The 16,578-nt window shown below is 38.4% G+C and overlaps 1 protein-coding gene across 1 annotated transcript in view; it reads right to left on the bottom strand.

Moving 5' to 3' along the window:
• LOC129506388 (RNA polymerase-associated protein LEO1) overlaps positions 1–16,578 on the bottom strand; it is a 38,743-nt gene that overhangs the window by 19,732 nt on the left and 2,433 nt on the right. Inside the window, exons 2-6 of the mRNA XM_055320061.1 lie at positions 9,665–10,417; positions 7,352–7,456; positions 2,555–2,649; positions 1,426–1,571; positions 576–660 (exon numbers count right to left, since the gene is read on the bottom strand). Of these exons, the coding sequence (XP_055176036.1) occupies positions 576–660; positions 1,426–1,571; positions 2,555–2,649; positions 7,352–7,456; positions 9,665–10,417 (1,184 nt within the window). The remainder of the gene's footprint in view (positions 1–575; positions 661–1,425; positions 1,572–2,554; positions 2,650–7,351; positions 7,457–9,664; positions 10,418–16,578) is intronic.

The raw sequence follows: 16,578 nt of genomic DNA, 5'->3' as shown, positions 1-16,578 counted from the left end.
TCTCATTTTCTGGTATAACTCAGCTTTAAAGCATCTGCTTAACCTACATTCTCCTTGATGAAAGGAAGATCAGAGGCCCTCCTTGAACACACACCATAACATACCAAAGAAAAACATTAATAGGAACGTAGCACAATAAAAATCGCTCCTAAAAGTCAACAAGAGCAACTGGAAGGTACTCGTAATAAATTCTCCTTCTTGTATGATTTGTTTATCCACGGAACAAAGAGCCTGAAGGATTTCTTCTTGTAGGAAGTTACCAGAATGTAACCCACAGTACATAAGGAGGTAGTCATTCTAAACACCAAACCACCATGCAACTTATTCTGAATGAAGAAACTAATAATTTTTTTAAAGCATTAAAAAAGTATAAGATTGGGAAAAAATGATGGAAAAGTGCCACCTTTACAGAGAAAAGGCTATATATTTTCTTCCTAAAAATATTCTGAAAAGACAATTCATTTGTCTATAAAACAAAAAAACAAAAAATCATTTTTAAAAGCTCAAGTTTCAAGTGACTATCCCCAGGTTTCACTTTACAAAAGAAAAAAACTAAGTACAGCCTGGAACAGTACCTTTAATTTTAACCTGGTTCGACCTTCTTCATCCAGCATTTCCTCATCTTCAAATTCATCTTCATAATACTGAGGATCAAAAGGTCTACAAATGTTTTTAAAATAAACTAATTAATCATATTTTTAAAGAATATTGTTACAGCTAATAACAATCTCTCTATAATAGACACCATTATGTTAAAAATCATATTATAATTAAAGTCATAATGGTTAAATATCTTCCTGTTCAACTTTAAGGAAGTAATCAAATCATTCCATCTTCTTAAAATTTGATGTTAATATATACTGCTTGAAAAGCAAGGCTAAATATTCAAAATATTCTTACTTTTATATAAGTCGTCCAAAGAACAAGTCACACATGCTGTAGCTTTCCACATCATTTTAAAAAAAATTTTAAATCTCATGAGAGCTTCCATGTTAGTGAATAATACCCAACAACACTGTCTTAAAATGTTAGCTTTTCTAGATCCACAATGGCAGAGTGGGCATTTGTAGTTTCTCTAGCAAATTTCACCACACTGGATTTCAGCTATTTCAGGGCTGAACTAAACAAGAACACCCAAAGGCCTGTGATGTCTGTTAATACATAAGAAAGTATCAAAATGCCATAAACAATTACAAGCATTTAAAAAGTAATGGTCTGTGCTTTTTCTTTTTTTTAATTAAAAAAAAATTTTTTTTTTGGTCCATGCTTTTTTTTAATCACAGGCTATGCTTGATTTATTTTTTTCAGAGACACATGATCAGTTTTCCATTTTGTGATCAGTCACCTCGTGTAAAATCAGAAAAATATCAACATTCCACATATTTCTATCCAACATGCAAAAACACTTTTAATTGATCCCCTTACCTGGGCTCTACACTGAGAAAGTTGGGCAGTTTAACAAAATATAAGTCATTTCCTAAATCAGTGTTTACTTTGGGTATTTCTACTTCTATTCTGGTCTCAGGAATTGGCTCCTCCTCCTGTTGATCCTGAGGCAATCCATTTTCATCCTAGTAAAAGAGTCTGAATTTTAGAGTTTGAAAGATCTTAGAAATGGTCTACTCTAGCTCAACTTCCATACTTTAAATGACCGAGGTAGACAAGAAACATATTGAGACTCTGGAGCTAAAGCAGCCCTCAATCCCTATCTCTACCCACCCAAGCCCCCACCAAAAAACACAAGGAAAACAAGATCAGTTTGGAAGCATCAATATAAGAAAAGATCTCTTGTGATAAATCTGTGTTCTACATATTCACCAATAAAAGCCATCAATTAAAATCAAGGATGATTTTCAACACACTATACTTCTTGGCATGAACAAGAAAAACATTTAAATCAATGGTTCTCAAATCACAAATCCTTGCAGTCCTGTCTCTTCAGATGTGACACCAACCTCATGCTAGGCAGTTGTTTCTTTTTTTTCTTTCTTTTCATATCTAGTTTCTCCCAATGGTAACATTTTGCAAACTATATAGTATAACATCAGGAACAGGAGACTGATCCCAATACAATCAGATAAAAAACATTTCCATCACCACAATGATTCGTATCACCTTTTCATTTAGCTACACATCCACTTTGTTCTTGCCCTCACCCCTCCTTAATCTCAGGCAACCATTAATCTCTTCTCCATTTCTATAGTTTTGCCATTTTAAGAATACTATGTCAGTGGAATCACACAGCATGTTACCTTTTGGGATTGGCTTTTTCTCATTGTGCATATCCTGGAATTTCATCCAAGCTCTTGTGTATATGAATACTTTAATCTTCTTCGTTGCTGAATAGTATTCCATGGTATGGATGTACTAGGGCAGTTATTTTACTCCCACTTATAAACAAGAGTTCCCTATAAAGATCATCTGTTCCTTGTATTTTCATATTGCAAATCAGTTAGCAACTTCCTCTTCTTGGTATATAACTATGACTTGAAATCTCTGAAACATTTACTTGGCCTTCAATAAGAGCCCAGTTCACACTGGTCATTTTACTTACAACAGGTTGCCCTGGGGTAGGTGGTTTATCTTCTCCATCACTCCCTGAAGATATATCATCTGCACCTCCAAACAGATCCATGGTTCCACTGTTATCTTTAATATCGAGGAAAAATTCACAGTATTAATATCTATAATAAAGCTATCAGTTCCACATATTCCCAAGGTTTCTGGACCAGGACAAGAAAACCACACAGGAAACTGCCAGGAAACCGCCAGAAAACCACAACTCTGAAACCCGCTCTCAAAGATATGACCAGACTGCCTAGAGAGAAGGGGGCAAATTCAGTGAGGCAAAGCTGCACAGGAGCCAGGTCTTTTTCCCTTTTTACTGCAACCTTGTTTTCCATTTTCCTTTATTCCCCAGGAGCCCAAATGTGCTCCTATAGTCTAGATAATCACATTTGGGGCTTAAGCACTCAATACAGGCCTATCTACATATTCCCTCAAGTTTTAAACCTGCAGACCCCTGTCTACCATCTGAGGCAGAACTTCACCTAGGTTTGGCAAAACAACAACAATAATCTGTAATTAGTAAACCAAGGTAGGGTAGAAGAGGTATAAAGAAAGATAGGAGGGTAAGAAAATAGACTGCTTGCAACCAGGATTTTAGAAGAGTTACAATTACTGGCAATGACAGAGTCTAGAATAAAACGCTACTGAGACAAGGTGGGAGGACAGATCACTGAAAAAGAAGAGTCAACCTATTGAAATGGCCCAAATCCAGAATATGGACAACACCAAATGCTGGCAAAAATGTGGAGCAACAGGAACTCTCAATCATTGCTCCTAGGAATGCAAAATGTTATGGCCACTTTAGAAGACAGCCTGGAAGTTTCTTAAAAAACTCTTACCATATGCTCCAACAATCATGCTCCTTGGTATTTACCCTAAAGAGTTGCAAACTTATGTCCACACTAAAACCTACACACAGATGTTTATAGCAGCTTTACTCATAACTGCCAAAACTTAGAAGCAATCAAGATGTCCTACAGTAGGTGAATGGGTAAATTGGTACATCCAGACAATGGAATGTTACTCAGTGCTAAAAACAATGGTCAAGACAGGAACAGACATGGAAGGAATACATATTACTAAGTAAAAGAAGCCACCTGAAAAGGCTACATTCTCTAGGATTCCAACCATATGACATTCTGAAAAAGGCAAAAACTATGCCAGTCGCCAGAGATGAAAAGGTAGAACACAGAGGGTTTTAGGGCAGTGAAACTACTCCAGAGGATCCCAGCTGTCATACCATAATGATGGACACTTGTGATTACACCTATGTCCAAACACACAGAATGTCAATACCAGAGTGAACCATAACAAACTACGGGCTTTGGATGATAATGATGTATTAATGTGGGCTCACCAATTCTATCAAATGTACCACTCTGGTGGAGGATGCTGATAATGAGGGAAATTATGCATGTGTGGAGGAAGGAGGTATATGGGAAATCTCTGCATCTTCCTCCCAATTTCATGGTGATCCTTAAACTGTTCTTAAAAAAAAAAAAAAAAAAAAGACACCTGGATGGCTCAGCAGTTGAGCATCTGCCTTCGGCCCAGGGCATGATCTTGGGCCCCACATCGGCCTCCCTGTGTGGAGTCTGCTTCTTCCTCTGCCTGTGTCTCTGCCTCTGTGTCTCTCATGAATAAATAAATAAAATCTTTAAAAAAAAAAAAAAAAAGAAAGAAAGAAAAAAAGCCATAACAAAAAAAAAAAAAAAAAAGGCAGCAAGGAAGGTCAGGGTACTGAAAGTTATCTATAATGATAAAATAAAATAAAAATGAAAACCGCACCCACAAACACTCTCATGTTCCCCCCCTCCTTTTTTTTAAAATTTATTTGAGAGAGGAGCACCTGGGTGGCTCAGTGGTTGAGCATCTGCCTTCGGCTCAGGTTGTGATCCAGGGTCCTGGGATCAAGTCATACATCAGGCTCCCCCAGGGAGCCTGCTTCTCCCTCTGCCTATGTCCCTGACTCTCATGAATGAATAAATAAAATCTTTAAAAAAAGGGGGGGGGTAAGGGGGATTTATTTGAGAGGGCGCACACACACATGTGTGTATGCACAGTGTGTGGGTTGCTGGGGGAGGCAGAGGGAGAATCTCAAATGGCCTCCCCACTGAGCACAGAGCCTGATGATGGCTTGATCGCAGGACCCTGATGAGATCATGACCTGACCCAAAATCAAGAGTCAAGACACTTAACCAACTGAGCCACCCAGATGCCCCTCATGTCCCACTTGATTTATTTTTTCCTAGTTCTTATCACCACCTGACATACTACATATTTACTTCCTGTGTTATTGTCAATCTCTCTACCCTACCCTGACCCCACCAGAATGTGGGTTCTACACAGAAAAGGCCTTTATTTGTTTTGACCATTGCTATATTCCCAGTGTCCAGACGAGTACTATTGCACAGTAGTAGATGCTTAATAAATAACTGAATAAAATCAATGAATATATCTAATTCTAATAATCCTCAAAGATGGTTAGCATCATCCCCTTTTATACATCAGAAAATTAAAGTGTAGTAAGTAATTTGAAAAAACTCATACAGCTGGAAAGTAAAGTCGTAAAAACCTTAACTTGGATCATCTGATTCCTTTTTTTTTTTTTTTAATATTTTATTTATTCATGGGAGACAGAGAGAGAGGCAGAGATACAGGCAGAGGGAGAAGTAGGCTCCATGCGGGGAGCCTGATGTGGGACTGATTCCAGGACTCCAGGATCACGCCCTGGGCGGAAGGCGGATGCTCAACCACTGAGCCAGCCACCCAGGGATCCCTGGATCATCTGATTCCAAAGCCCAGGCACATAAGTACTAGCTACCTTTAAGTAAATCCCAAAGCTTGCTCTTCTACAGCTGTCTCCTTTTCTCTAGTTGACCCTCTAATTACTTGCTTTAGTTACAGTATTACTTATGATAATTTATATAAGCTATATAGCATTAAAGTCTAATTACCATTCAGCACAATGATGGTTGTGCATAAACAAACTATCAAAATTATATTTAAAGAAACGTTTAGACTAACATCCTTATTGTATAGCAATCTGCCATTTGAAACAGTCACACATAGGGGCACCTGGGTGGCTCAGTCAGTTAAGCATCTGACTTTGGCTCAGGTCATGATCCTGGGGTCCTGGGATTGAGCTCCGCATCGGGCTACCCTGCTCAGTGGCGTGCCTGCTTCTCCCTCTCCCTCTGCCTCTCCCCACACCAGCTCATGCTCTCTAATGAATAAATTCTTTTTCAAAAAAAAAGTTCCAGGAGCACCTGGGTGGCTCTATGGTGGAGTGTCTGCCTTTGGCTCAGGTCATGATCCTGGAGTCCTGGGATCAGATCCCGCATCAGGCTCCCCATAGGGAGCCTGCTTCTCCCTCAGCCTATGCTTCTGCTTCTCTCTGTGTCTCTCATGAATAAATAAATGAAATCTTAAAAAAAAAAAAAAAGTTCTCAGGCACCTGGGTGGCTCAGGTCATGATCCCAGGGTTCTGGGATGGAGCCCTGCTTTAGGCTCCCTGCTCAGTGGGGAGCCTGCTTCTCCCTCTCCTTCTGCCCCTCCCTACCCTGCTTGTGCTCTCTCTCTCACCCTCACTCTCACTCTCTATCTCAAATCAGTAAAATCTGAAATAGTCACATATGGAGATGAATAAGTCAATCTTTTATCCTTACAACAAACCTCCTTACCTAACCCTGGGTTTTTATGAATTCTTCATCTAACGCACAGCTTGAAGAATCAAGTTCTTTATGTTATTAACTTGTTAAGGACTTGATGAGACACCTGGGTGGCTCAGCGGTTGAGCATCTGCCTTTGATTCAGGGAGTGATTCCGGTGTCAAGGATCAAGTCCCACATTGGGCTCCCTCTGCCTGTGTCTCTGCCTCTCTCTCTGTGTTGCAAATAAACAAACAAATAAATAAATCTTAAAAAAAAAACAAACACTTGTTGTTAAGGACTTAAGAACAAGTTGTCCTGGAACTATCAGTATTCAAACCAAAGAAGGTTACCACCTCAACCAGAGACTTAGCCTCCTAATAACATATTCATCTCCCTATAAATGAAATGTGGTTGGGGGGGGGGGGTCTCCTGGCTGGTTCCATTGGTTGAGGAGGAGACTTTTTTTTTTTTTAATTTCTTTTTTTTATTTATTTATGATAGTCACACAGAGAGAGAGAGAGAGAGGCAGAGACACAGGCAGAGGGAGAAGCAGGCTCCATGCACTGGGAGCCCGACGTGGGATTCGATCCCGGGTCTCCAGGATCGCGCCCTGGGCCAAAGGCAGGCGCCAAACCGCTGCACCACCCAGGGATCCCGAGGAGGAGACTCTTGATCTCAAGGTCATGAGTTCAAGGCCTGCACTGAGCATACAGTTTACATTTTATTTTATTTTTTTTTTAATTTTTATTTATTTATGATAGTCACAGAGAGATAGAGAGAGAGAGGCAGAGACACAGGCAGAGGGAGAAGCAGGCTCCATGCACCGGGAGCCTGACGTGGGATTCGATCCCGGGTCTCCAGGATCGCGCCCTGGGCCAAAGGCAAGCGCCAAACCGCTGCGCCACCCAGGGATCCCCAGTTTACATTTAAAAAAAAAAAAAGAGTCTCTTCTTCAACTGATTAAGCAGTTTCTTAATATCCATACAACCTACCTGTGTATGCCAAATATATCTACACTCTTTTTTGTGGGTTTTGCAGTCTGGGTAAATGCCTAGAGTTGGCAGTGCACTACAGTGTAACGCAGAGAGACAAATATATACATATGTATGTAAAAGAAGCAACTGGAATACCTTTTGGTACCTCGGTGTCACTATCTGCTTCTGAGTCAGAGGCAATTGCATTCTTGCGTTTCATTCGTAAAACTTCATCTTCACTATCACTGCCTCTTGCAGATTCTGTAAGAGCAGAATTTTAGGTTCTTCATAATCACAGTCATTTCTTTTAATTCTGTGCTTTAAAAGGAACAGTGGGGATAAACCAACTATGGTACAGCCTTATAATGGAAAACTACTCAGTAACAAGAAGGAACTATTGATACATGTAACAATTTGGATGAATATCAAATGCCTTATGCTAAGTGAAAAAAATCTAAATGAACGTATAAAGGCTACATACTAGATGATTCAATTTTTGATGACTTTCTCAAAAAAACAAAACTGCAGTGATAAAAAGAGGTCAGTAGTTGTCAGGGGTGGAAAAAAGATGGGACTACAAAAGGGATAGAACGAGGGAGTTTTTCAGGGTGACAGAACTGTTCTGTGGTGGTGGTTACACAAATCTATACATGAATTAACATTAATAGAACTGTATATACACATACAAACAGTGGTTAATTAAAACAATTAAAGGAACATTGGTTTCTATAAGCAGAAAAACTTGATAGAATGAGAAAAGTAGTACTGAAACTTATGACCTAATTTATATGACTCATTATAAAAAAAAGAAGTAAAAGTATTGCAAAGGAAGATAAAGTTTATCCTTGAACAACATGGGGGCAGGGGCACAGAGTCCTCCCCTCAACCACTCACAGTCAAAAATCCATGTATGACTTTTCAAAAACAACTAATACTCTACTATTGGCTGGAACCTTCCCGATAACATAAATAGTAGACAGATATTTTGTATGTTATATGTATTACATGCTGTAGTCTCACAATAAAGCTAGAAAAATATTAAAATAGTAAGAGAAAATACATTTACAATAATGTACTGTATTTAATGAAAAACCATGTAAGTGGACCTTGTGGTTCAGACCCATGTTGTTTAAGGGTCAACTGCATATCATTAGCTCTGGATGGTACAATTGTTCACCTAATTGTAAACTTCAAGAAAATCACTGCTGATGTAGGGAAGAGTTAAGCAGACTGACAAACTGTAAGATCCTCTACCATAACCCTATTCTTGTGTTAGTCTGCTAGTATTGGGTAATGCATGAGCTTTAATGATTCTGCTACCGGTAAAAATAACTCTATAAAGAACTGGTTACTGAATATTTATTGCAGCCCTGTAGTCCAGATCGATCTATATCCATCTCTTCAAAATTTTCTGGCCTCTTCTTGTAAATAATGCCAAAATGTGATCTTGAGTGCTATCCTGTGAGGTATGTATGACAGGATTAAAGACCTCCTCCCCCATATTTAAGCTAAAACAGGATCAACATGTAATTATAATCAATCACATATGGAAACGAAGCAATCCAAGAATTACTTGAGGAAGAATTCTAACCTAATCATTTTACAATATAATGAAACAAGACCTCTAAATTTAATACTCTATATGAAGAATGTGTTAACTTGAGAATAGTGTAAATGGCTACTATAAAAGGTGGTCAAGAAGCCAAAGTTTGGCTATGTGTTTTCTATAATCTCTAAGGAATAAATATTCTGACCAAAATATATCTCTCTAGGAGGATGCACGTATCAAGCTACGATATTTCACTGAGATCATCCAGCCATGTTTTCACATTTTCTGGATGTTCTACTCTGCAGGCAACCTCCTGATACTATCATTTGGCATCTAATGTTGATTTTCCCCAAGGAAAATGGACAAGAGAGAAATAACCGATCCTCCTGAAACAATTTTCCATCTTGATTTTTATAAACTAGTTTGTAATGCATTTGATTAGTCTAAGTGAACTCCTTGGAGCCTAATTACGTCTGGATGATCAAATTTTGGGTCTCAAAAAACTGAGCTGGATCATATTTACACCTCAGTACAGCTACCCTATGGAGGTATTTCAAGAGCACCGCTTTTTCCCCCAAGCAAATGTATTCTCACCTGAGGCATGCTTCTCAGTTACCCACAGAAAAAGAACCAACTCTATTCATTATCTAGCTACTTAAGCACCATACATCTTTTCCTAAGGCTGTCCTCTTTTCTTCTTCTTGACCTATCATCAATTAACAAATGAAAAAGGATAGAAATAATAAATGGATTAGGAAAAAATGTTTAAAGCAAAATGTATAATTAGAAAAGGCTGAAATTGAGGGACAGAAGAGAAAAACAGGGTACTAAATAAAAGTGGGAACATAGAATAAATGGGCCACTGCTGCATCTGGGTTCTTGTACTAAACCATTCTAGTTCTCCTAAATGCATTCATTACCCGATTTATGATCCTGTTCCTCTTCATCATCTGAATGCCTGTGTTCTTCGTCTGAAGCCTGTGGCCTTTCATCATCAGAATTTTGCATTTTCTCCTCATCAGACATTTGTGGCCGTTCCTCATCATCAGAATTCTGTTTCTCATCATCATTATCAGAAGCTGCTGGCCGTTCATCATCAGAATTAGCCTTCTCTTCCTCAGACAGTTGTCTCTCATCATCTGAAAGCTGAGGCCTATCCTCATCATCTGTGTTCTGAATTTTCTCATCATCATCAGAATTCTGCAGCTTATCTTCATCAGATCCTTGTGCCCTCTCTTCGTCATCAGAATTTTGTAACTTTTCATCATCTGACTGGTCACTTTTATCTTCTCTGTCCCATTTTTCATCATCTGAATGTGCTTTTTCAGAACCTTCTGCTTCTGAGTGATGGCTCCCTCCATCTGACCTATGACCTTCATCTTCATCATCATTATGGGCTTCTGATCCACTGTGCTGATCTACATCTGAGGGGTCATTGTCTTCATGATCAGAACGCTCAGAAGCTTCTGATCTATTGTCTGATCTTTCAGAGTGATTATCACTCCCACTGTGATGTGAGGCTCCCTCATCCTCACTGTCATCTCCAAACAGTTCCTTATTACTTGGCTTTCCTGAATCACCCCTTTCATCTTGATCGCTTTCACTTCCAGAGGCATTACTGCCAGATGCAACATTGTCTTGATCAGAATCCGAGTCTGATCCAGAATCAGAATCTACGAGATCATACAAATACAGGGTGATGTCAGTGAAAATGACAAAGAACACCAAAAGTCAATCGCAACATAAAGCAACAAAAACACGTTAAAAACTGTCAGAATCAATTTTCTCTCTACTCAGGAAACTAATCAAAAGTTAGAACAACCATGAGTATGCTTAACAAGAATAAACAGCTGAATCTCAATAAAACTTTGCAGTGTTTTAACTTGTTCCTCCACCCCAAATCTCAGCTCCCCAGCTCAATAATGCCTTAAAGATAACCCAAATTCCTGGGGCACCTGGGTGGCTGAGTGGTTGAGCATCTGCCTTTGGCTCAAGTCATGATCCTGCGGTCCTGGGATCGAGTTCCACATCAGGCTCCCCACAGGGAGCTTGCTTCTCCCCCTATGTCTCTGCCTCTCTGTGTGTGTGTCTCTCATGAATAAATAAATAAAATCTTAAAAAAAAAAAATTCCTGGTACATGGACCACTACTAGAGGGAGCAGAGGGACCTCATTCACAAAGAATCATGGTTGTTTGTTCTGATCTACCCGGTGGATCAAGAGAATAGCTCAAAGGTCTGATTTTAGCTCACTTAGGACTTCCTCAGTGCTGAAGCAATTACCCAAGAATGTCAAAAACATTTACAGGCAAACATATTAGTTGCCTCTGCCTTGGACAATGGATAGTAGTAGTCGGAGAAACTAAAAAGCTTGGGAGGAAAGGCTAGAGATTTACATACTAGGGGAGTAGGGGCTTTTAAAAGCTCTCACATATTACTAGAGATCTTGAAGGCCACACACTTGCCCAAGGGTGTGGACATGCTCAGGAAAGAAGTGAGAGGGCACTAAGCTCTCACTTCCAGCTGACTTTCAGGCTCTGCACAAGCAAGAAATGAAGGCAAAAACAGGTGTAACTGTCCAGTTGAGTGTTGAAAGCATGTCCAGTACAGAGAGCCAATCAGCAAAGCCTGGGAAGGGTTTTTGTTTTGTTTTTTGCTTTTAGGCCTAGGCATTTTGGGTAAATCCAATCACAAGCTGACCACTAAGTTAACAGGACAGATTTTAGTGGCCACAAAAAGACTGTGCACTTTACTGAATTAGTTCAAAAGAATCACTAAACAATAACTATTACAACAAACAACAACAACAAATCCTGAGGAGGGGAGAGAATGTGTTTTCCTGAGTTTCCACATTATAATACTCAAAATGGCCAGTTAACAAAAAAATGTAAAGAAATGCAAAGAAACAAGGAAGTATGGACCATATATATGAAAAAAAGGCCAGAAACTGTCCTAAAGAATCCCAGACATTGAAAATGTCTTACCAAATAGAGAATATCAATAAAAAGACAGATATTTTTTTAAAAAGATATTATTTTAAAAGAGCCAAACAAATTCTGGAGCTGAAAAATACAATAAATGGAGTGAAATTTTCACTAAGGGAGCTAAATAGCATATGTAAGCAAGAAGAATCAGCAAACTTTTTTTTTTTTTAAGTTTTATTTATTTATTCATGAGAGACACAGAGAGAGGGGCAGGGACATTGGCAGAGGGAGCAGGTTTCTCCCTGCACTGGGGGAGCCCAATGTCAGACTTGATCCCAGGACCCTGGGATCACGCCTTGAGCTGAAGGCAGACATTCAACCACTTAAAAATAGGTCAATAAAGGAGATCCCTGGGTGGCTCAGCGGTTTGGCGCCTGCCTTTGGTCCAGGGCAAGATCCTGGAGTCCCGGGATTGAGTTCCGAATCGGCCTCTGGCATGGAGCCTGCTTCTCCCTCTGCCTGTGTCTCTGCCTCTCTCTCTCTCTATCATGAATGAATAAATAAAATCTTTAAAAAAAAAAAAAAAAGGATCCCTGGGTGGCGCAGCAGTTTGGCGCCTGCCTTTGGCCCAGGGTGCGATCCTGGGGACCCGGGATCGAATCCCACATCGGGCTCCCGGTGCACGGAGCCTACTTCTCCCTCTGCCTGTGTCTCTGCCTCTCTCTCTCTCTCTCTCTCTCTCTCTGTGACTATCATAAATAAATAAAAATTTAAAAAAAAAAGGTCAATAAAGATCAAGTGAGGAACAGAAGAGAAAAAATTAAGAAAAATGAATAAAATCTAAAAAATTTGTGGGATATCATCAAGTGTACCAACATACACATAATGGGAGTCCCAGAAGAGAAAGGGCAGAAAGATTATTTGAAGAAATCATGGCCAAACACATTCCAAATGTGATGAAAGGCATTCAAGAAAATCAGTGAATGCCAAATAAGATAAAGAGATCCACACCTACTCACATCATTATCAAACTGTTAAAAAGAAAAAAAAAAAAAGAATGCTGAAAGCATCAAGAGGAGCAACTTGTCCCATTCAAGGAATCCTTGGTAACAATGATTTCTCATCAGAAACCATGGCATATTCAAAGCACTGAAAGAAAGAGACTGTCAACCAAAAATCCTATTCCCAGTAAAATTATACTTCAGAACGAAGTGTATGAGTGACATAAGAGGAAATAGGTAAATTAGACTTCTTCAAAAAGAAAATTCTCTATGCAACAAAAGACATTATCAAGAAAGTGAAAAAACAATAAAAAAATGGGGGGGGATATCTGCAAACCACATATCTGCTAAGTGTCTAATATCCAAAATATATAAAGAATACTTACAACTCAACAAAAAGGCAACCAAATTAAAAAATGGACAATGACATTTCTCCAAAGTTATACAAATATTTGTCCAATGAACACGAGAAGTTGCTCCACCTCATTAGTCATTAGGAAATGCAAACTGAAACCACAATGAGATACCACTTGACACACATCAGAGATGGCTACATTAAGAAAAGAAGAAATGTAGAGGTGCCTTGGTGGCTCAGTCAGTTTAGGATCCAACTCTTAATCTCAACTCAGATATTGATCTCAGGGTTGGGAGTTCAAGTCCCATGCTGAGCTTCACACTAGGCATGGAGCCTGGGAAGGGGAGGGGAAGGGAAGTAACTATATGTTGGCAAGGATGTGAAAAAAATGAAACCATGAACATTGCTTGTAATACTGTAAAATGGTCCAGGCACTGTGGAAAATGGTTCGCTTACTTGTTCCTCAAAAAGTTAAATAATTACCATAGGACTCGGCAATTCCACCCCTATGTATATGCTCAAAAGAATTGAAAGCAGACACTCAAATACTTGTACACAAATATTCATAGCAGCGCTATTCAAACAGTCAAAAGATGGAAATACTGTAAATCTACTAAGTGCCTCTGAATTGCTCACTTTAAAGCCGTTAATTTTATGTTATATGAATTTCACCTCAATAAAAATAAATTGGGGGCAGCCCGGGTGGCTCGGCGGTTTGGCGCCGCCTTCGGCCCAGGGTGTGAATCCTGGAGACCCGGGATCAAGTTCCACGTAGGGCTCCCTGCATGGAGCCTGCTTCTCCCTCTGCCTGTGTCTCTGCCTCTCTCTCTCTCTTTCTCTCTCTCTCTGTGTCTCTCATGAATAAATAAATAAACTCTTAAAAAAATAAAATAAAATAAAATAAAATAAAATAAAATAAAATAAAATAAAATAAAATAAAATAAAATAAAATAAAATAAAATAAAAACAAATTGGCAAATTAAGACATTCCCCTATAAACAAGAGTTTGTTGCAAGTAAGCCTGCCTCCTAAAGGTAGCCCTTCTAGTTGAAAAGATGACAGCAATTTGAATCCACATGAAGAAATAAAGAACAGTAAAGGTAACTAAATAGGTAAGCATAAAAGTCAATATCAATGTACTTCTGGTAGCTCCTTTTTTGATTAGGTTTAAAGCACAGTAACACAAAATAATAATCATAAAACCACATTACTGGGGAGACAATGTATAAAGATGTTAGTTTGTGACAATGACAACATGAGGGCAAGAGAGAATGAACTGTAGAAAAAACTGTTTCTGTTTACTACTAAAATTAAGTTGGTATTAATCCAAACTAGATTATAAATTAAAATGTTTTTGTAATCACCAGAGTAAATGCTAAGGAAAAAACCCTAAAAACTATACAAAAAAAAAATAAGAAATCAACAGTACACAAATGAAAATCAGTCTTAAAAGACTGCAGTAATATGTAAATTGAAGAACAAAAAAAGATATGACATATAGAAAACAACAAAATGGCAGAAGTCCTTATCAGTAACCATTTGAAATGAATTAATTTCACCAGTGAACAGGCAAAAATTGGCATTTTAAATTGGATCATTTTAAAAATGATCCATCCATATCCTTTCTACAAGTCTCACTTCAGAACCACATACCCAAATAGGTTGAAAGTGACAAAGATATTTCATGTAAATAATAACCAAAAGAGAGCTAAAGTGGTCATACTAATATTAGACAAAATAAATCTTAACACAAAATTGTTAGGACATTATGAAATGATAAAAGTGTCAATGTGACATGAAGATGTGTTATGCAGACACCTAAAAACAAAACTGACAGAACTGAAGGGAGAAACAGTCCAAAGATAATAGTTGGAAACTTCAATATCCCACTTACAATAAGAGCCAAAACTAGACAGAAGATCAACGAGGAGGACTTAACACTATAAACCAACCAGACATAACAAAACACTCCACCACCACCAACAGAGTATACATTCTTCCCTCCAAGTGCCCATTTAACATTCTCCAGAATAGACCGTATGTTAGGACCCAAAACAAATCTCAGTAAATTTAAGAAAGTTGAAAACATATGAAGTATTTTTTCTGAGCACAATGGAATGAAACTGAACTCAGTAACAAAGGCAAATCCGAAAAATGAACAAATATCCGGAAATTAAACAGTGCACTCAAGAGCTCAAAAAAAGCACAAGGGAAATTAGAAATATTTTCAGATAAATGAAAACACAGGATACCAAAAGGTAAGGGAAGTAGGGAAAGCAGTGCTGAAAGGGAAATCTTAACTGTAAACACCTACATTAAAAAAGAAAAGTCTCAGGGGAGCCTGGCTGGGTCAGTCTGTTGAGCACTTAACTCTTGATCTCGGAGTCGTGGGTTCAAGCCCCGTGTTGAGTGTAGAGCTTAAAAAAAAAAGAAAACTCTGAGACTGATAATCTAACCTTTCATTTTAAGGAACTAGATAAAGGAAACTAAACCCAAAGCAAGCAGAAGGAAAGAAATAAAAATTACAGTAGGAATCAATGAAATTGAGAATAGAAAAATAATCAATGAAACAAAAAATTTGTGCTTTGAAATAGTAACAAAATGGATAAACCTTAAGCAAGACAGACCAAGAAAAAGATGACTTAAATTACTGATAGTGGGAACATTAATACCAACTTTATAGAAACAAGGATTTAAAGAGAATACCATAAAAATTCTATGCCAGCATATTACATGATTTAGATAAAATGAATTACTATAAACAGACTACTAAAACTGACACAAGACAAAACACAAAATCTGTATAGGGCTGTAACATGTAGAGTTTGAATCAGTAATCAAAAAATTTCCAACAAACACGGGGCACCTGGCTGGCTCAATTGGTAACGCATGTGACTCTTGATTTCAGTGCCCCAAGTTCAGGCCCCAGTGTGTGTGAAGCCTACTTTAACAACAACAACAAAAAGATTCAATAAAGAAATGCCCAGGACTGGATGGTTTCACTGGTGAATCCTATCAAATGTTTAAAGAATTAATGCCTATCCTTTTGAGTCTTCCAAAAACTTGAAAGGGAATACTTCCTAACTCATTCTATGAGGCCCACATTACGCTAATACCAAAGCCAAAAAAATGATGTCACACACAAAGAAAAACTACAAGGGTGCCTGGGTGGCTTAGTGGATTAAGCATCTGCCTTGGGCTTAGGTCTTGATTCCAGAATCCTGGAATAGAGTTCCATATTGAGCTTCCTGCTCTATGGGGAGCCTGCATCTCTCTCTGCCTCTGCCTCCCTCCCTCTCTCTCTCATAAATGATAGATAAAATCTTAAAAAAAAACTATAAACCAATACACCTTTTGAATACAAATGCAAAAATACTAAACAAAATACTAGCAAACTGAATCTAGCAGTATATTAAAAGGATATACACTATGACCAAGTGGGAGTTATCCTAGGAAGGAAATGGTGGTTCAACATCAATGTGACCATACTAACAGACTAAAGAAAAGTGAGCATCTAAATTGATGCAAAAAAGGCATCCGACAAAATCCAACACCC

This window comes from Nyctereutes procyonoides, unplaced genomic scaffold (genome assembly GCF_905146905.1).
Source record: "Nyctereutes procyonoides isolate TBG_1078 unplaced genomic scaffold, NYPRO_anot_genome, whole genome shotgun sequence".
Lineage (NCBI taxonomy): Eukaryota > Metazoa > Chordata > Mammalia > Carnivora > Canidae > Nyctereutes > Nyctereutes procyonoides.
Note: the sequence above shows the minus strand (reverse complement) of the source record. Positions and strands in the feature narration are given on the sequence as shown.